Below are 20918 nucleotides of genomic sequence, written 5' to 3' on the forward strand. Positions count from 1 at the left end.
TCCACAGCCACCGCCCGCTCCCCTCAGCGCCATGGCGGGGCTCCACAGCCACCGCCCGCTCCCCTCAGCGCCATGGCGGGGCTCCACAGCCACCGCCCGCTCCCCTCAGCGCCATGGCGGGGCTCCACAGCCACCGCCCGCTCCCCTCAGCGCCATGGCGGGGCTCCACAGCCACCGCCCGCTCCCCTCAGCGCCATGGCGGGGCTCCACAGCCACCGCCCGCTCCCCTCAGCGCCATGGCGGGGCTCCACAGCCACCGCCCGCTCCCCTCAGCGCCATGGCGGGGCTCCACAGCCACCGCCCGCTCCCCTCAGCGCCATGGCGGGCCCGGCGCCTCAGCCCCGCGGCCGGAGCCGCCCACTCGCCCCGGGCCGTTGCCATGGCTGCGGGCGGACGCGCGGGGCCGGGGCGGCGGTGGCGGCGATGGCGCTGAGGCGGCTCCTGCTCCGCTACTTCCCGCCGGGTGCGGAGCGGGGCGGCCGGGGGGCTGTGCCGGGGCTGGGGCCACTCGCGGGGGGCCTGGGGGTGTGGGGCGTGCGGCGGGGCCCTGCGGGGTGTGCGGAGCGCCCGTCATGGCGGGTCCCCTCGGCCCGGCAGGGGCTGGGCACGGCCGGGCGGCTCCATGGCGCACCTGCCGCCGGCTGGAGCGGAGGTGCCGGTGCCGGTGCCGGTGCCGGTGCCTGGGTGAGAGGCTGGAAGCGGCTCATCGCCGATCGCGGCTGTAATTAGTGACTTACTGCAAAGTCAAGGCAGTCTTACTTATCACAGTAAGGAGTTTAAAAGGTCCACAGTGACTGTAGCTGACACGAAAAAAAAAAAAAAAGTGTGTTTTTAAATGACTGCCTAGCAAAAAAAGCTGCCACTGTCTACAGCTACCTGAAAGGAGGTCGGAGCCAGGTGAGGCTCGATCTCCTGCCAGGCAGTGAGAGGATGAGAGGACATAGTCTAGCTGTGCCAGGGGAGCTTTAGATTGGATATTAGCAAGAAATTCTTCACAGAAACAGTGAAAAGGGCTGCCCAGGGAGGTGGTGGAGTCACCGTCACTGAGTGTTTAAGGACTGGTGCTCAGTGCCAGGGTTTGGTTGACAAGGTGATATTTGGTCGTGGGTTGGACTTCATGATCTCAGAGGCCTTTTCCAGCCTAGCTGATACTAATTCTAATTTTTTGTCCTTGATTTATGAATTTTCTGAGCATAGCCATGCTTTGAAAAGCAGTGCTGCCAGGCTGTTATGGTGTATCCTGTACTCAGGTGACTCAATGAAATTTCAGAAGTGGAACAAGCTGGAGATGGCCAGCTCAGGAGGTGCATTGGAAAAAATGATCTTCCTTTTCAAACTAAACACTTTTCCTATGGAACTTTATAAAATGCAGAATGACACAGAAATTCATCTAAAGTATCCTTTCCCACAGAAAATCAAGGAGCAGCTGAGCTCTTTATCAGCTGTTTCAAAGGAGGAAGCCATGTGGTTAAACATTTTAATACTCCAGCACAGTGGAAGTTGCAGAGGTGTCAGAGCAAACCTAGAAATGTAAAGTGTGGTATGATTTTTGATACATTACTGCACTCAAGCCTTTCCAAACTAGAATAAACATAACAGATTTTGTAAAATGTTTTCTAGGCTTCTTGGAACACCAGACTACATCTTCAGGACAGCTTATTTGAAATTAATGCTAATGAATTAGCATTAATGATGATGCAAAAAGTTGTTGGAAAAAAGAGTTTGTTAATTTCCAGAGTAGAAAAAAACCCAGAAATAATACTGTTTAATATCTCTTTTTTTCATATAAGCACATCAGAGGTGTTCATGACCATGCTTACTCTAAGCAACAGCTGACCTCCTTCCAGCTCCAAGAGCTGGAATTGGCTCTCCTGAAGTCAGTGGAGCTATAGAAGTGAAAGTGCTGCTGTCTACCGTGCATGTTATAAAACTCCAGAAGTCTAATTATAACCTGTTTATCACTTGTTTTTGAAGGAATCCTTTTTGAATACGTAGAAGGTGGTGAGTCAAAGACCAGATCAGTAGATCTGCTTGATCTTAGACCTGAGTAAGTATGTTATTATTTCAGATACCAGCACTCTCTACCTTTTTATAGCATGTTCATGTACAATTTATTTGTCTGTAGTAGACATAACTGAGATCAACTATTATGTAGAGCCTACTCTACTCAGTCAGCTCTGGTAGGAAGGGCTTCAGAAAAATAACCAAGTGCCACCATTAAATAAACTCCACAAGTGCCACTCCCAAGTCTGTGGAGTTTATTGGGCAGAAAGATATGAAATAATATGATTGTCTTAATACTAGCATTGGTATGGAAGAGGCCTTGCATGTAAGCTCAAGTCAAGTGTAAGCTGGATATGCAGGATGAACTTTCCCAATTTAAAAATTACTAAGTTTTGTCTACCTGGGACTGTCCAGTATAGCGCTGTGGGTAAAACCTGACAAGTCTCTTTGTGAAAGAAATGAGTTGTCTGGTGTTACTGAACAGAGTATAAACACTGACAGGGTACTAATTGATGGAATGTGGTGGCTCCCATTTAAAGACTGCAGAAAATCCCCTTAGACTGAATAATTCCCATACTAACAGAAATGCTGGCTTTCTTGCTAAACCGATTTAAGAGTGTATTGTGATTTGACTGCTGGGTATTGTCAAGCCCTAGTTTCTCACAGAGAGCCAGAAATCAGTAGTTATCTGCTGAGATGGAAAGAGGATCCAGTTCCACAGACCAGCTGGGACCCCCTCGCAGGGGGCTCCACGGACCCTGGACCACGTGGTGGTTACTGTCACAGCTAAGAGTTGTAGAAACAGCCATAGATTTCTGAAGCCACAGACAGAGACAAGTTTAAGACTTTGCATGTATAATTTATAGAGTTTGCATTTATAATTTATTTGTTACTACTCCATGGGCAATTTGTTTGGAATTGATGAAATTCCAGTTTAATTCAGATATTTAAACTGACAGTTTGGGACACACATACCTGACTCTCCATGGAAATAATTTGAAAAGATAAATTTCTTGCCAAGATACAATTTTTAAAAGTTGAATTTTACTGTACAACTTCAGTAAGAGAAGGAAGGAAGTATAAAAACCAAGAAAGATTTATCACTATTTCTTTAAGCCTTTACAGAATGAGATGAATGCCTAACATTTAATTGTTTACTTCAGTTTCTCTGCAAGTAAATAATATTCTTGGGTTTAAATTCATAATCACTGCCACAGGATGGAATGTGGTGGGTTTGTGTTTGGGGTATTTATTGAGTTTGTTTTCATTCTTTTCTCATAATTAGCACGGATGTTACTGCCGTAGTAGAAGAAATCCAAAAAAGAGAACCTCTCATCACAGCTTCCTGCTTGGAACATGTCATTCACCTAATACAAAGATTGCAGGAGAAGCTAGGGGAAAAACAGAATCACAAATTCTCTCTTTTTAAGGTCAGAGGCTTCTCTAAAATAATTTTGGGCATTTGAGGGGGTTTGATTTCTGATACTATGAGTATGTTTTTACTGCTGTGTATTACGCTCTATAACTGATTTCTTGGCACTTTTCAATCCTCTCTGCACTTTTAGAGTAACTGAGTCTGGCCTGTTTTTTCTGCCAGGAATTCCCCTTAAAAGGCTGAGGTGTAACTGTTCTTAGACATTATTTACACAGGCTTATGCACTAGGGTGGGCTTTGGATTGAGAGGAATCAATCTTTTATTTGTTGAATAAATATCTGTGGATCAGCAACATCCATAGCTACATTTAAACAAAACCTGTGAATAGACCACAAGTAAATTAGCTGTTGGGAAAGGACCAAAATATTTTCATACATGTGTCTACTTGTTCTTCATTTTGTGAAAATTGTGGGATTTATACTACTATTTTATGGGGTTTTATGCTACATGCAGTTGTCATTACAAATCCTGGTTTTCATTACTTTCTGTCATTACTATTATCTTTGAATATTGAGAAATTGATCTTCAGCTTACAGACAGCACTTGAAATATTATTTCAAACAAATAGGATTTCTAAGAAGAACAATTATAGAGACCTTTCAGAGGTCCAAATGCAGGATTGAATCTGTCAGAAGAGAATAGGTTTAATCGTATTTAATTGGGCAAATGCAAATTTCTTCCACAGATTGCATGCTACCATCTGACATAATTAAACGTTGTATCTTTATTGTGTCAGCAGATGGCAATGTGTAGCTGTTAAACAATGTTGGTCAGTGCTATGGTGTTTGTTGTTACCTTAAAGTAAAAGAGAAAAAGAAGAAGTTTTGTGTTGGTTTTTTCAGCAAAAAACAAACAAACAAAAAAAAAACCCCTTACACGTTCCTAAGTATCACTTTGGTTCTTTTGACCAACAATAATCATCTGGGTCAATTCTGCAAAGATACATGCATTTAACCTTGAAAACAGAGCTATGTAGCAAGTCATCTTATAGTTAAAAAGTTTCTCTTCCAAGTCATGCTCTCAACTGAGATCATGCCTTGCTTTTCAAAAGCTTTAAAAATTGTTTGTTCACCACAGAGACTGACAAATCTTCAAATGCTTGTTCAAACTTGAGTGTAATTAATGTATTTGTTTATTGTTGGGTATAGTGCTGTGTCTGAGCTTTTGTATTTGGAAATAAGAGAAGCAGGAAAATCCAATCAGTGCTGGCTTATTTCCTTCACTCAAGAGTGGTTAGAAGTGTGTGAGAAGAACTTTTTTGATGTTTCAGTTTCCTTTAAGGCTTTTAAATGAAACACAAGTGCCAGGTCTTTCTGAGATACTAATACAATATAAGAGATGGGTGTGAGCAGGATTTTTTTTTCTTTTCCCTTGAAAAAATGTTCTCTCTGTGCATTGTTTGAAAGTAAATGGTTTTTATTCCTGTTCCACTGGAGTGAAATCTGAAACAAGTGTATAAACTCATCTTTTTGTTATTTCCAGTAATTGGGGTGATGGTGATGTGTTAGGCACTCTGCAGAGAAATGAGCTTTTATAGCAATTTCTCGGGTTTTAAGGTATTCCATGGCATGGGATGCTGTGGTGATTTGCAGATTTTTATCTTAGGTACAGCTGTAGCAGATTTTGCTGAACTGAGGTATATTTTTTCTAATATTGCCTTAGGGCTTGATTATTGTATGATTTGCACAGGCAATTCTTGCTGGCTCAGAGTTCTGTGGATGAAGCAACTGCAGCACTGGGCATTGGAAGAACAGAATTAGTCTCATAATCTGAAATTACATAAAACCCCATCTCATTTTCCTCCCTTTTTTCATAACTTCAAAATACCTTTGTTGTTCAGAGCTGCCTGCATGTAGTCCTAAAAATGTTATGGGTGAGATTTCCATAAATTTCCATAATTATGGATTCTCATATGCAGATGAATATTGTGGCTCTTTTTAAAAAACACAATATTTTTGTCATTTCCATGTCTTGATTGCTCATTCCCACTTCTGTAGCTGAAAGTACAACTTGTGTTGCTTTCTCTAGAGAGCAGAAATTGCTGTTTCTGTAACATAAAATACATTTTCTGTTTCTCTCTCCCTCTCAATCCTTCACTTATCGATTGTTATTTCCATTTTGATGAGTCCCTACTCTTCTGAGTAGAAGATCTATGAGCCTTTCTCATTTTCCTTTTGGACACAGCCAGCTTGGAAGACTTGAGATAAGAAAAATGAGTTGAAGTTCTGGTAACATGTCAGTGATTAAATCTCACTGTTCATAAACAGTTTCTTCTTCATTCTTACACTACAGAAAAGACCTAGTGAACCACGGGGGTATTTTTAACATCCCTTTACTTCCCTGTCAGCAATTGCCGCGATTTCCCAGTTTATGATTTTATTATGCTTTGGATTTGAGGAGAGGGCAGCTTGTAACAGATGAAATTGTTCAAGTGCAAACCATGTTTTACAGCAGCCAGTTTATTCAAACACCAATCAGATTATATTGTTTGGTTCTTTTTAAAGTATCATGGCATGGTGACTTCCATTGCAGTATCTGAAACCATTTTCACCTCTGTTTAATAAACATTAGTGTGTGTTATTCTGGCTATGGGCTCATTCATGTGAATGATCCTGTACTGTCTGATTAAAGCACTGTTAGAAAACAATGCCCTCCACAAGCTACACAATACATGCAGACTTTAAAGTTGAAATTCTGTCTTGGAATTCTGTCATGCTGAGTATCTTTGTTATGGTTTTGCACATCTTGCCATAACCTCATAGGACAGAGCTGTAGCTCATATGTCTTCTTCCTGTTTGGTATAACAAAGTCACAAGCCAGCTGGAAGCATCCCATACCCTAAAAGTCTCAAATTTAACTGGATTTCTTGGTTCATTTACTAAGGCTTAGTATTAGTTGGGGTTTCTTTCATCAGTGATCTTACAGTCATGGTCTCCTCTTTTGTTTTGCCCATTCAGCTCTGGTCTAGGGTTGCTTTGCTGGTCTTGGAGAAGGTGAAGAAAATGCAAATGTGGGAAAAAACCCAGTTCATTCAAATAAAGTATAAAATTGAAATCCATATTATATAACATCTTCAGTGATAACTTGATAATTAATGTGGGATTTCTTCTCCTCTAACAGGAGGAGGAGAAAAAATTAATCTGTTGAATATTTTGAGCAGTTTTGTTTATTTTGTTGGCATGAAATGTTTTTCCTCTCACTGCCCTCACTTCTATTTCAGGTGCTTAGAACACACATACTGCCTCTGACTAATGTTGCATTTAACAAATCTGGTTCCCGGTAAGTTGCTTTCAAAGTCAAAGTATGTAATTGTTAATTGAAGTTTTCTACTTGCAAATTAAATGGTAAGGAAACTTCAGTGCTCTTATCTTGCTACAAAAATAATTCAGCTCTGCTGCTTATAAGCAGCTTTAGGCATAATTGGGGATTATATTTCAGGCCTCTGGGAAAACCAATGGAGATGCAAAAAAGTAGCAGGTGAGATTCAATTTATGTATTTTTTTTTCTTCTACAGTCATAGTCTGTTGACAATTACCATATTACAGAAAGAAGCACATTTATGGCAATAAACTAATTATTGCTGAAAGCTAAATGAATCTTTGACATAAACTCATTTGGGAGTTTCACTGTAGTGAAAGTAAAGCTTTCATGTTAATTGATTTCACTGTGGACACATGTCTTGTCATTTTTTCCTTCACATCTTAAAATAGCAGCATACTGTCCAGTTGAAATACATTAACAATTAGAAAAAAGGTGAACAAGATGTTAAAAAGAAACAAGAAAAGGAACCTCTACATCATAAATCTGTATTTTTGAAAGAAAGAGGAGATTTAGGGTCTGAAACAACGCTAACTAAAATCTGTGGAAATAAATAATGTGGCTGTGCATTGGGACCACTAAGATATTTTCTGTATTCAGAAAGGAATTTCTCTTTGCTGTAGCTTTATCACTGGAAGCTACGATAGAACCTGCAAACTCTGGGATACAGCATCGGGAGAGGAGCTGCGTTCGCTGGAGGGACACAGGAACGTTGTCTATGCAATAGCTTTCAATAACCCCTATGGGTAAACAAATTTCCTCTGGGATTCTTCAGAATTGCTAATACTGTTATTTTGCAAATATTCTAACAAAGAATAGACTATTTCAAATGGAAAGAATTCAACTTCTGAGTTTGTAGAGTTCAGCTATAGCTAATCATTGTAGGCTGAGTGTCATTATTTGTACGAGAGATCCGTTCAAATATGTTTTCTGCTATCATTTTTTAAAATTAAGTTTAGAAATTCTAACTAAAAATTTAATTAGGTATTCAGTCTTGAAAAAATATAAATGAGTCAGTTGAATATATTGAAACACAGTTTATTTCAGTAATATGTACATGACCAGATTGTGTTCTGAATGTTACTCATTCTCTTCTGCCTCCATGTAGTTGTATATGATGTGAGATATGAGTACTTATGACAATCTGTGTTGCTTCAGTTAAGGAGAAAGAAGTGGATTTCTCCATTTGCCGTTCAAAACTCAATATTATTTAGGACATGGTTTAGAAATGTCACAGCTTTTGAGTAATTTTTGTAAAATCCACAAGGTGCTGCTGTGTGAGCATCAGATATTATTTTTTTGCTTCTTTTGTTTTCTTCTGTAATTGTTTGCCCTAAGCTGGAATTGCCACCTGTTAGGTGAAGGGCATTACATCTTAGCTACTGAAATTTCATTTGCTTCCTGAGGAAGCTGCCATGTGTGAGAAAACCATTTTTTCTGTTAAGTAAGATAAATTAATTCCTATTTTTCTATTGAATCATATTACTGTTGGATGTCCTATTTATCAGTTGAACAATACACAATTAACATCAGGAAATAAATGTTAAAAGATTTGTTCTTACACTATTTGAAACTTCATCCCTTTCTTCTATGTGAAAAAGAAAACTTAGATGCTGCTGTGTCAATGTCTTATATTCTGATATTATTCTTTACTTTAGAAAAACATTTAATGAAGTTCATCTATACAGCTAGGTGAAACTAATGACAAAAATCTGTGCAAAGATCAATAAATAGACTGTAACATAAAAGTGGAGAAGCGACATACAGCAAGACAAAACCTGATGAAAACTTTGAACTACTTTTGTATTAAAAATTTGATAAAACCCACTTTTTTCTGCTTATCTTTAGGTTTTAGTACAGTGCCCCTTGGTACATTTTCTGGAGACTTCACTTTAGTCTTGCTCTAACTACAGATGGTCACAACACTTCCACTGGCTCGAGTGGGAGTAGAGTTCAGCTTCTGAAATTTGGGGAACTGCATTTATAATTGTTGTAAACAGATGTTATCTGATGAAATGGTGTAACTTCTTAATAAATCTGTAAGTGCAGCACAACATCATCCCTAAAGTAGGTCAGTCATCAGCTATGAATATTCCTGTGCTAATAGAGAGGCACAGTAGCTCTCTTAAAAGCTCACTTCTAATGTTTTGCTTTGCTGTAACTCGTGTTTGTGAAGTCCTGCTGCAGGATCTTGCAGCCTGGCAGTGAGCACCAAAGTGCATGAGAAGCTGGGTGTTGTTTCTCTGGATTCTGCTGTCTCTGGAGTCAGAGGGGTTTTCTACACAAAAATTATAGGATTTATTTTTTTCTGTTTAGTGACAAGATTGCCACTGGATCTTTTGATAAAACCTGCAAACTGTGGAGTACAGAAACAGGAAAATGTTATCATACCTTCAGAGGACATAGTGCAGAAATAGTGAGTAGTGATGGTTGTTTCTTACTCCTTTACGTTTCCTCACACCATTGCTGATGATTGTGAGTTCCAGCTCCCTGTGAGCTCCCACTGGAAGGCACAGTTGTTGTGGCACAGCTCTTCATACATCCAGGTCTTGTTAACATTTCTGCACTACAAGGCAAGATAGTCTGACAGTTCTTGAGATAGAATAAACCCTCATACACAGTTTGAAATTATATTTTTATTTTTACTTTGTTCCAATTTCCCTTGTTTGCTAAACATTAAAGCATTGAAAAATACCATTGCAATTGGAATTTTCAGTTTATTGTACATACTTTTTGTTTGCATATCACATGTTTTTCGAGCTCTTGCATTGCCTTTCATATTTGCAGAACTAAATACACAAGAACATCATTGCTTGTGTTGTCTTTCACACAGAGATCTGTACTTCGTGTACAGAACCAATTGGAGCTGTAGAGGAATGAATTTCTGAAATGTAGAGTGTGTTAACTGGGAATATGTGGGATGCTGAAATGTCAAAGATCTATGAAATTAAAACAGTTTAAGCTTAAAAATGCTTGGTTTCCTCTCTCATGAACTAGGACCCCTATGAGCAACAGCAAGTACATTGATACAAAAATTTCCTTTTAAAAGATCAGGGCAATGACACTAAAACTCTGAATTTGAATGATGAATGGGGTTTTTTTATTTTTAAAAATAGCTGTACAATCACTGTTCAATTAAATATTGCTGCAAATTGTTTCTGAAAAAAGAAATTGAATTTAGTTGTAGATTGAGTGACCTTAATTAGAGCAAGAAAATGGTGGTTTACCATATTGGAATTTGGGGGTTGTTTCAGCGTGTTTTTTATTCTCTGGATACTCTAAATTACCCCTTACAATGGAGGACATGTTTGCTTATTGAGAAAGGCTGCAGTGATTTTGCTTCCACAAATGAGTCAGGTGAATGTTTAAAGGCCTCTCCATTTTTTCTGACTTCTTAGAGGTTAGATTAGACCTGGAGTGTTATGAGTTGCTCTGACAAGTAATTAGAAGAAGATAATTGCCAGCAGGAAATGATGTGTTTCTCTGAATCAGACCCGTTTCTGAAAGGCCATTATTGCATCTGATACATTGCTGGCAAGGGCATGCCCGTAGTTACTCAGGATGAAAAACTGAGCTACTGTTTTCCTTTTTTCATGGCACCTGCTATTCTTTATTTGCAGAGCAATCACACTGGATAATTACAGAGAATGAGAGGATGAAAACATGATTTTTTAATGTGAAAAATGAATTAAAGTAGTTGCTGAGCTTTTGTTCATGCTTTTTCTTAAATATGAAAATAAATATTTGCCCTTGGCAAATGACATTGATAATGACACCTGATAGGGTAAGAGTGCACAGACTGTGTTTGTGGCTACACAGATCTGCTTGGATGATCTTAGCCCCAATTTCATCAAGCAACAGAGAAAACCTACCAAATGATAGTGCTAGGGAGGACTGTCAGACTGGACAGTAATTGGAGCATTTCAAGGAGAATTTTGAAATAAAGAAAACAAAGCATGTGCTTGCAAGGAGTCCTCTTGGTTTGAGTACTTATCCAGAGATATGTGGTAAGGATTTGTTGCTGGTCCAGTGAGATGTTGGAATAATTCTCCAAGTTTTCTGTATGCCATAAAATATTATCAGACCTTTTTCTTATTTAAAAATATTAATCCTGACCCTTGCTTTATTTTTTTTTAGAAAATATATATAAATTGAGTCCTTTAAACTTTCTCTATCCGATGTTTCTCGCTACAGGTATGTTTATCATTTAATCCTCAGAGCACACTGTTGGCAACTGGAAGCATGGATACCACTGCCAGATTATGGGATCTAGAGAAAGGAGAAGAAGTAGCCACTTTAAATGTATGTTTGCATTATGTTTTCAGAGGTGTTCCTTGCTGTCTTAGTTTTCCAGCTGAGATAAATAACAGTGTAACCATTAGAACAGTTTCAAACCTTGCGGTTTCTTTTACCAGGTGATCCCATAGTGACAGCAGTTACGAAACGGAAAACTTGAAGGGAATGAGAAAGCTGTGGTACTTTGAGTCCTATTTATCAAAAGACAGATTTTCTCATTGCAGTGACATTACTGCTATGGATTCTAATCCCTTCCATCACTTGCTAAAACCTGCTGCTGTAGTGTCAGTTGTGCCCTTCTCTGTATGGAGGAGGTAAACACAAGCAGAGGACAGCCATCCAGTTAGCTCTAGACTGTCATCTCCCTTAGCTCTGCATGGCTTGCTGGCATTCCCCAGGGCCAGAGTGGCCTCTGCTGCTTCAATGCATTTCTCTCACATAAATCCTAAGTCAAATGTAGTGAATAAGCTTCCTGCTTAAGGGATATGCCTGAGTTTTTGCAGTTGTTGGGATATTGACTGTTCCAAAGTCAAGTACATCTTTCTATCAAAATTGTGATACACTGAACAAGACAGTAAATAAAATAATGACGAGTTATGGAAGGACTATGCTGCTGAAAAAAGACTACATGTTAAACTATATTAATGGAAAAGTTATCATTTGTATTCTCATACTCCTTTTTAAAAATTCCCTCAGGGCCACTCAGCAGAAATTATTGCCCTGTCGTTCAATACCACTGGAGACAGGATCATCACCGGCTCCTTCGACCATACAGTAGTAGTGTGGGATGTTGGCACTGGCAGGTACTAAAGCACTAGTAAATGTAATTTTACTTTGTATTATTTTGGAACAAATGAAATAGAAAATGTTGAGCTACACCTTACAGAGCTTGTGTTTAATTTAGAGTATATGTTTCTTCATTTTGTAGTTTGTTACTCCTGTTCTCTTTGTTCTTTTGAAAAGGAGTGCTGCTCAACAAATGCTTTTGTATGTATTCTTTGTTTTAAATTTCTATCTTATGAGCACTAAAGAGGCAGAAAGAATGGAGAGATCCTGTGCTTGTTCCTGGTGAATTCTCCAAACAGGAGTATACTTTATCAACATGGAAACTCATGACTTGCAAGGTGTCTAGGATTTCTAGACCGTTTAAGTAGAAAGTATATTTTATGTTGTAGAAAATTAATCTGGTTATGTTATCTTTAAAATTACAGAGGGTATATTTTTCCTTCTCACCATCCTTTGTCAATATGAATTTAAAATGTGTTCTTTGACTGTAGAGAACAAAATCTCTTGATTAAGATCCCAACAAATAATAATGCAACAGGTAAATATGAACTTGTATAATACTGAAAAATCCACTTGTTTTTCAGTGGGAAACTCAGTGTAAGTAAAATAATAAAATGATTACCCTGATTACTGACAAAGTAATTTATGAAGATAACCAGTCTATTTTGTTTACAGGGGTTGTGCCTTTTTTTTGTGAGAGCAAGAGGAATATCTCTGAAATTTATATATGAAAGGAAAGTGTGTGTATAGTGATATCCTGGGATAAGAGACAATATATATAAAAGTGAGACTAAATGTGTGATTTATAAGTAGTATACACACAGTATGTCATTTAAGGCTTGATACTATAATCTTTGATCTTATTTGATACCAACACTCATTCAGCAAATCAACTTTGAATTCAGCTTCCTTCAGACTGATGTTCTTGAAAGTATTTTTGTTTCAAAACAACTTTTTCCAGCTTATTGTCTGAGCCTACAGTGAAATCAAAGTGTGGGGATTTTCGTGTTGCATTTTTTTTCCTATGGAATCAATATGGACTTTAGATCAGAGCCAATACCAGCAATATGAAGGAGAAGTCTCTCACTGGCAGCTCTGGTGATTAGCTAGTGAGCAATTGAATTGTTCCAAGGCCAGTAGTCAGCCTTTCAGATGGCACTGGACACAAATACATTTAGGAATAAAGGAAAGTTGCAACCAGAAAGACTGTGAGCAACTCATAATTTGCTGTTGACAGGTTCAGGCAGATTTACACAAATCTTCTAGGTGAGGTTTTGTGTGCTTGTTTTTCACCATGTGAATTACATGAGGTGTACAGCTTTCCAGATTTGAGTTTCTTCTGATTTTGCTGGCTAACCCTGCTGAGAACATATGTTCCTGAGTTTTATTCTGGGTAGGTGCCCTGAACTGCCCTGAGGGAAGTTGATATAGGGACAAGAAATCTGAACAAAGTTCAAGATTTTCTTCATAAAATACTACAATTAAAAAGAAAAAAAGGTGAAGGGAGAACCACACTTTTGTAATCCAGGTCTGTATTTCCATGGCAGATACAGTCTGCTGTAGTTCAGTTGAAGGTGTCTGCAGAGCTTCATTTGGCAAATCAACAGTCTGGTCCTGTATCGTGGGTCAGGGGCGCTGGACACGCCTGCTGAGAGAGCAGCAGTTTCTCATTTGCAATTATAGTCAAATACCAGAGCATCCACAGATCAAATTTCACTTGGAAACCGGAGGCTAAGAAAATACTGTCATGACTAAAGCTGATTACTTTTAATGAATAACTTAAATGGATTTTTATGGCACTTCATAAGCCTGTCTTCTGTGTTCTTTCTGTGTATCTGATAATGGTTTCTGTGAGATGTTTTCCCCATTGTTATTTATTCTGTTCTTGATCAGATTTTTATGTCAAAGCTTGAAGCTCACTGTCTTTTTGAAAATTGGAAGTTTAGGCTTTCAGCTTTTAAATTAAAACTTTTTTCTAGGTATTACTAGGTATTTTGGGCATTAGGTATTATAGTAACAGCAGTCTTGATGGCCAAATAATATGTTTATAAAATTGTTTTCCTTTGTTATTTGCTTGTTGATTTTGGGTTTTATTGTAAAAAAAATCTATACAATTACAACAGTATAGACCTCACAGTGTTAGAACATAAAAGGAGTAATTCTGTGAAATGCTAAGAACATAATCAAATTTCTGTTATTGTAAACAAATAGCAAATTCAAATGCTCAGGAAATTTTCTTTGCTGTTCATTTAGCTCATATATTAATTTAGCTACCCTTGTATATCTTGTGCAATGAAACATTGCAGTCACTTAAACTCATTTAGTTGTTTTTCTAGTCATTAGTTCATCTGTTATTTACAGTCTGTTTCTATTAATGATGCAGTGATATTAGCATTGTGATAATAACCCAATTTGCTAATCCTTTAATACATGTATATCTCAATCAATCTTTTTTATCTTTGTTGCCTTATAGGCCACTAATTAATAGGAAGCAGTATTGGCTAATCATAACCTCTCTACTCAGATAAAGCTGAAGAATTTAATGGGACTTGTATTGCCAATCTTGTGCAGCAAGACGTTCAGGATTAATGAGGATTAGAAATCATATTTCAGCTGGGCTGTCATTTGCCTGTTATTTGGGAACATGCTCGCATTAAGTACCTGATTAACTTCTATTTGATCTTCAGTGGATTTTATAAGAGATTTAGATTATATGGAGGTTTAAAGATGTACTGTTTGCAGTTCATTGAAGTAGGATAATGGGAGAGTAATGTGGAAAAACTTGCTGTATATGCTTAGCATGTGAACAAATGCAAGGAATCTGTTGCTGGTACTGAAAGTCATCACATTTCACTGGAAATACATTCACTAAAATGCTTTTGAAAGAGAAGGGAGGAATTTTCCATTTTATTCCTTACTGGCTATTTTTGCCAAAGATAGAAAATGGAATTGATGTAGTGCTAGAATCCTAAATGAGTTGCACCACTCCATTTAATTGCTTTATTGGTGAAGACTTTACACCTTAACTATTTCATTTTCTAAACTTATAATTTATATGTGTATATAAAAATACACACTATAAATGTAAGTGATTATTTTTAATTTTTTTGGTAGGTTGTTGCATACTTTAATAGGCCACCGAGGGGAGATTAGCAGTGCCCAGTTCAACTGGGACTGTTCTCTCATTGTCACTGGATCAATGGACAAAACATGCATGGTAAGCTGGTTGAGTAGGTAGTGAGTACAGCTACTTGTCATATAAAATGGATATTTTTTAAATTGAGGAGCATTATTTTAAAGTAGTACATACAATGAATTAGAGAATTTACCACCAAATGTAAATCCTATAATCTTATCATTTCAGTGAAATCTAGTTAAGTCTTGTTTAATCAATACACTGAACTAAAAAATGTATAGGACTTCATTAAACAAACTAAAGAGCGACTCATTATTGATTTGTATTCAGCTTTCATGTAATTGCACGTCAAACACGAGGGCCTCTCCGAGTTGTTTTATTGTTCAAGTAGATATCTGTAGAGCCAGTGAGTGTGAGGAACGCTCAGTGCTGTGTGTGTGTGCCCTGTGTGTGCAGCTGTGGGACGCCGTGACAGGGGCTCACATAGCCACGCTGGCCGCGCACGGCAAGGAGGTGCTGGACGTGTGCTTCGACTACGCCGGGCAGCGCGTGGCCACGGCCTCTGCCGACGGTGAGTCAGGGCCTGCGCTGCTGCCGGGGGCTGCAGCTGCACCATCAACACCCTCAGCCTTCCCCTGGGCTCTGCTTTGAGCGTAGGGGATGGAGAGGAGGGCTTGACTCAAAACTATAGATCCAGCAATGTTTGTTGCTTTACAGAAACTGGGCATTAAACTTGAAAAGTTTTCTCCGGTGACAAAGTTCTTACTTTCATACTTCAACCAACTCCACGTCTTTCCCCTTTAACTTCAGACTGGGAAGGAAATACTCCGCTTGTGGCTGGAAATATATTTTAAATGTGTATGTAAATAGCTTTTGAGTGGGTTGATTTGGTGGCTCAGATTTAGGCTTAAATGAAAAATGTAGTTGGAATTTTACTGGTGGATTTGCTAGCAGGATTTACGAATGCACAGCAAGAGAATACACAATAAAGAGGGAATGAAACAAGCAATTTTGTTTTGCTACAGGTATGCAGAAGTTTTGCATGTTTATTATTTGTCTAGGAATCACAATAAATAGTTTTCTGTATTCACCTGCTCAGTTATTTATATTATACTGCATAATGACAGTACAGTATTAGTTTTAGATTATACAGTTCCAGAAACAGGATACCAGACTGGATGGGGAGGACTATTTGGATCTATTTTCCTGTACCTGCTATATTAAGACAAAAGCCAATGTCAAAAGTTTCCTGAATATTTAATCATTATCTTACTAAATATAATTAATATTTATTATTAAATAAAATGAAATGCACATTCTGAAATAACAGGCTTCAGTAAGCTGTGTTCTACGTGGACCTTTGCATTCGTATTTTAGGAATTTTCCTGGATAATCCATTTCTGGTTAGGAAAGCAAGTCAATCTTTTCCAACCGGATTACAGAACCTTTTTAACATACTTTACCCTTGGAGGAAACTCTGTGAAGTTTGCCTTCTATTTCTTCCAAAATTAAACCTGAGCATGAGTTCCTTCTGACCTTACTGAAATGTTCTTACTGAAACCAGTGCTTAAGCATAACAATCACATATGGCTCCTACTGCAACAGGGTCAGCAAGAGTCTATAATGCAGGAACAAAAGAGTGCATTGCAAAGCTAGAAGGGCATGAAGATGAAATTTCAAAGGTAAGTTGTGTGTGGTTTGCAGCTTGTTTAATCTGGTGTCTAACATCCAATCCACCAGTTATTCCATGATGCAGGAATACTCTTAATCATTAAACCACCACATTCTTTAATATTTAAGATTGACAGATCTGGCTAAGAAGTTATCTTTACTAAAAGAACATTCCTTTTGGATAAAAGCTATCAGACAATGATTGTTTGCCAATTCCCCACTTCTGAGCTAAGACAACACTGGGTGTGCTACTCCTATGGGTTCCAAGAGCCACCTCTCTGTACTGTCATGTCATTGCCATTTGATTCCTTAGAACGGTGGCAGCCGCTTTAGTGCATCCCTCCAAGGGCTGGACACCTGGAATTGCTGCCATTGAAGTGTTTCCTCAGCTCTTTCCTTTCTCTGGATCAGTTGGGTCTGCACATCCACTTGGTAAAGGGCAGGGGAGCAGAGATGAGATGCTCTCTGTGTGTTCTTTCAGTGTGATCATTGTTAACAGAGCTCCTGTCTGACCTGTCCTAAACTGTGCCTGTGTTATTCTGCCATTGGAGTCCCACAGTCTCTGACAGAATCAGCACCAGGTTTTTAATCTCTGGTTGATATCCTAAGGCTGTTGCCTCTAAGGCTTTTACCATCACCTCTAGTCCTTGCTTCTACCAGATGGGCTCCTCTTTACATTTTGTCATTTCTCTGTACACCTGATTTATGGAAGGGAACAGAAAAACTATATTTCTGTGGAGAATCTTATTTTCAGAAGTGCATAAGGGATTTGGAAATACAAAGTCTATTTCAGGAATCACTTGGCCATGAGGAGTGTGCTCATGTGCTTTGCTTATCTAGCTCAATTTTGAACACCAAGGTTCTGTTCCAAATACATTTATTTGCTTCCAAATATGTATGTATTTTTCAAACTTTGTTATTTATTGCTTGCAGCTTTTCCTTATTCTTTCAAATAGAGAATCCTCCTTGCTTTCAGGCTAGTGTGCTACGTTTGTGCTGCTTTTTTGAGTGTATTTTGACGTTGAAATTTTAATATTTTGAATCTAGGCTGGTTCTTCATGAACAAAACTGAAATGCTTTCATTCTATTGCTTTGTCTACATAATCATTTTGCTGAGAGAATAGTAAGTTGAGAAGGATTGGTGTTTCCTCAGTTACTGAAGTCACTGCAGTATCTCACACTCAGTACAGACCCCCTGCTGCCAGGAGGGTGGGTTAGACACAGCTTCCATCAGGGCCTTAGCATCTGCATCATTTCAGTGCTGGAGGAGACAATCTGCTCCTCTGGGAGCATGTGGAAAAGACCATGTATTTCTGCAGATATTCTGTGGAGATGTGACCACTTAGGAATGTTACTACTTGGAAATTGGATTTCTGGGGAGCAGAGCACTCAGTGATTAAGCAATTTTGAATTATATAATAAACTGATATTGTCTGGTTAGTGCTCAAAAATGTGCCTGATTGTCTGGAAATCCATGCAGTTATGGCAGTGATTGTTTAACAAATATGAAGACTTACTATAAAATTAATTATTTCCAGTGCAAATTCTGATACTACAGAGATGTATGTTATTTAATGTAGAACTCTGCAAAACATGTGTAAATTTTACATTGGAATAATGATAACATTTAAATAAAGCTGCTACATTTGCTACCAATTCTGATTTTGGTGCTTGATATTTGGAAGTCATGATCCTGTAGTAAGGTCATGGTATATAAGGCCTTAGTAAATACACAAAGTTTTCAGCCACAGAAGTTTGCCAGCATGACTCTAGTGGAATACTGTCCTTGATTTTCGCTAAAAAAGCTGAATGCAAGAGTTGCTGCTTTCTATTTTCATTGTTCAATCACTTTGATATGCTTCTTTCTCTAGGCATACTGACTTGCTAAGTGACATAACTCATTTCTGTATTTTTTAAAGGTGTGTTTCAACCCTAAAGGCAATTGCATACTAACAGCCAGTTCTGATAAAACAGCTCGGCTCTGGGATGCTGCTACTGGACACTGCCTTCAGATATTAGAGGGCCATGCTGATGAGATCTTCTCCTGTGCTTTTAACTACGAAGGTGATACAATCATTACAGGTAACTGATATATTCTGGTTTTCTTTCCTTTTTTATTTGAGAGACATCTGAAACCTTGCTATGGCAAAACAAAAATAGTCTGAAAACTTTCCTGGGGCCAAATGCAGGTATCAGCAGTGACTTACAATATAGTCAAGAAAATCTAGAACTGCACTTCAGAACTGAGATTTAAGGGAATATGGCCATGAACAAATTTGTGCAAAGGCATGGGCATGCCCCCTCATCTCTCCAGTGGACACTTATGAGCACCAGAGCAGTGACTAAGCCATTTTCTCACAATGCATTGCTACAGGGAGGTGTGGATGAACAAAAGGCAAAGGTTTCTAAATGGGAGCACACCTTTTGTGTATTTGGTACTGAACTCTGATCAGGTTTCCTTCATGTCAGTCATGGGATGCAGGATGATCTCAGCTAAAAATATTGCCCTAGATTCTGCTGCCTGTTGCTAGTTGTGGAGAAAAAAAGTATTTATGTGTCTCCTGGGTAACATTGTTGATGTAGGTATTAACAAAAATGGATAACCTCTGTGATAGACCTAGATGATTCCTTCACAATGTGTGTTTATTTCTAGGGAGCAAGGATAACTCCTGTAGAATCTGGCACTGACTGAAGAAAAGGAGAGATCCAGTTTGATGTATTCCTGCCTACTTTGTGAGTTTCCGAGTCAATAAACTCAGCCTTTCAGAGCTTTTTTCTTTTACTCTCTTTGTTCACCTTCTGCTGAAGTAGAACAGTTATCTAGATTTGATAGGTTTGACTTAGATACAGCATCACAGAACTGCAGAAGCTGGAAGGGGCCACTGGAGATCATCTGGTACAACAGCCTGTCCTGCTCAGGACCTGTCATCCCAGCAGATTGCCCAGGACTGACGTGGGTTTGAATAGGTCCAAGGATGAAGACACCCCAGTTTCTCTACACAGCCTGCCTCATGTTTGATCACTTGCATAGTGAAGAAGAAAAGTTGGGTTTTTTTGTCCTCTTATGTTTAAATGGAATAGTTCCTTATATTTCAATTAGTGCATGTTGCCTCTTCACTGAGAAGAATCTGCTCTGTTATTTCAGTCACCAGAGGGAAATCATGATTAGTCAGAATGAATGCATAGGCTAGCTCAATTTCTTTATGTGTAATTTTTAACTACTAACCTTTTTAATAAAAAAACAATAGAGCATTATAGTAATCTCAGTTGTGAAAGGAATGTTGTTATGCACTTGCTTTGAGGACTTTTGTATTCATTTTCTGTGTGTGTTTAATAGAGTATTGAATTAAAATGCCAGTTTTGCTTTTTGCAATACAATGCCCCATTCATATTGCTGGAGAAAACCAGCAGCCATTTTTGAGCTGCCTTGCTATTAACTATTGCATGCATGCTGCAGTTAAACTCCCCTCTCCTACTTGCCCACATCTTTGCATTCAATCCATTCCTTTCTTCTCAGTCCTCATTCTCCTATTTTGAACTGAGATAAAAAAAAATATATTAATATCACTGGTGACTTCAACTGGGAATCCTGGCCCAGTGATTAAGCCCAGCCTGAAGAAACTCTGCTTACCAAAGACTGGAAGCCAAGGATCCTGACACAAACTGAGAAGTGGATGAGAAACTCATGCAAGTTATTTACTAGAGTACAGTGATCTTTTAGCCAGGCTTACCTCTCCCTGAAATTGCCCAAAGGCTCCACCTGTGCACAGCTCACTCCACTTCCCCAGAGCACCTGGGAGTGCAGTTTCTCTTTGCAGCCACAGGGAAGGAGCAGAGCTGAGCGGTCTCCTCCAGCAGTCTTGGAAGAAGGATGAAGAGGCAAAGAAGGAGAAGGGAAGTATATAGCAGAGAATGAACTTGGAGTATTTTTTTATATTTCTGGGTGATTGTAGACTTCTACATGTTGTTAAATTTAGTAGGAAATTACTAAAGCTGATGTGTTGTGACTACCTCTGAGTGCTTGCCAGCATCCGTGTGTGTAAATGAAGAAACAAAAGTGCCTGTCATCACTTGGCAGATTTCCTGGTTATTTCATGTAGTGCTGTGCTGTGGAAGAAATGAGCAGAGAGTTGCAGATCATTTAAAATGAAACTTTCACCAGTAGGCAAAGTGGCTGAGCCAAAAGTCTCTGTAATGCCTGTGGTGCTTCCTGGGTTTCTGTTGCAAAACCTTTGGATGTCAAAAATGTTGGAATCTCAGTTAGTTGGAATT

At 38.8% G+C, this 20918-nt stretch overlaps 1 protein-coding gene across 4 annotated transcripts; it reads left to right on the forward strand.

Annotated features, from left to right (window-relative positions):
* The first annotated feature begins 347 nt into the window (after nucleotides 1-347).
* DAW1 (dynein assembly factor with WD repeats 1) lies at nucleotides 348-19907 on the forward strand. Of its 4 annotated transcripts, none has more exons than XM_063408706.1 (13): nucleotides 348-463; nucleotides 1975-2047; nucleotides 3290-3434; nucleotides 6660-6718; nucleotides 7381-7503; nucleotides 9074-9173; nucleotides 10976-11059; nucleotides 11750-11856; nucleotides 14954-15056; nucleotides 15432-15546; nucleotides 16581-16657; nucleotides 18566-18728; nucleotides 19300-19907. In XM_063408706.1, exons 1-13 carry the CDS (start codon nucleotides 424-426, stop codon nucleotides 19332-19334), a joined length of 1224 nt encoding a protein of 407 aa, XP_063264776.1. In that variant the 5' UTR covers nucleotides 348-423; the 3' UTR covers nucleotides 19335-19907. The 4 variants fall into 4 exon arrangements, with proteins under 4 accessions (XP_063264776.1, XP_063264777.1, XP_063264778.1 ...); XM_063408705.1 differs by having other exon boundaries at nucleotides 349-463; nucleotides 10952-11059; XM_063408707.1 differs by lacking the exon at nucleotides 7381-7503 and having other exon boundaries at nucleotides 10952-11059.
* The last annotated feature ends 1011 nt before the right edge of the window (nucleotides 19908-20918 follow it).

This window comes from Prinia subflava, chromosome 11 (genome assembly GCF_021018805.1).
Source record: "Prinia subflava isolate CZ2003 ecotype Zambia chromosome 11, Cam_Psub_1.2, whole genome shotgun sequence".
Taxonomy (NCBI): domain Eukaryota; kingdom Metazoa; phylum Chordata; class Aves; order Passeriformes; family Cisticolidae; genus Prinia; species Prinia subflava.

Coding starts and splice junctions, on each gene's coding strand:
- DAW1 (XM_063408705.1), top strand. CDS start 424: ATGGCGCTGAGGCGGCTCCTGCTCCGCTACTTCCCGCCGG. Junction 2,048..3,289: donor CTGCTTGATCTTAGACCTGA/GTAAGTATGTTA, acceptor TCTCATAATTAG/CACGGATGTTACTGCCGTAG. Junction 11,060..11,749: donor AAGAAGTAGCCACTTTAAAT/GTATGTTTGCAT, acceptor AAATTCCCTCAG/GGCCACTCAGCAGAAATTAT.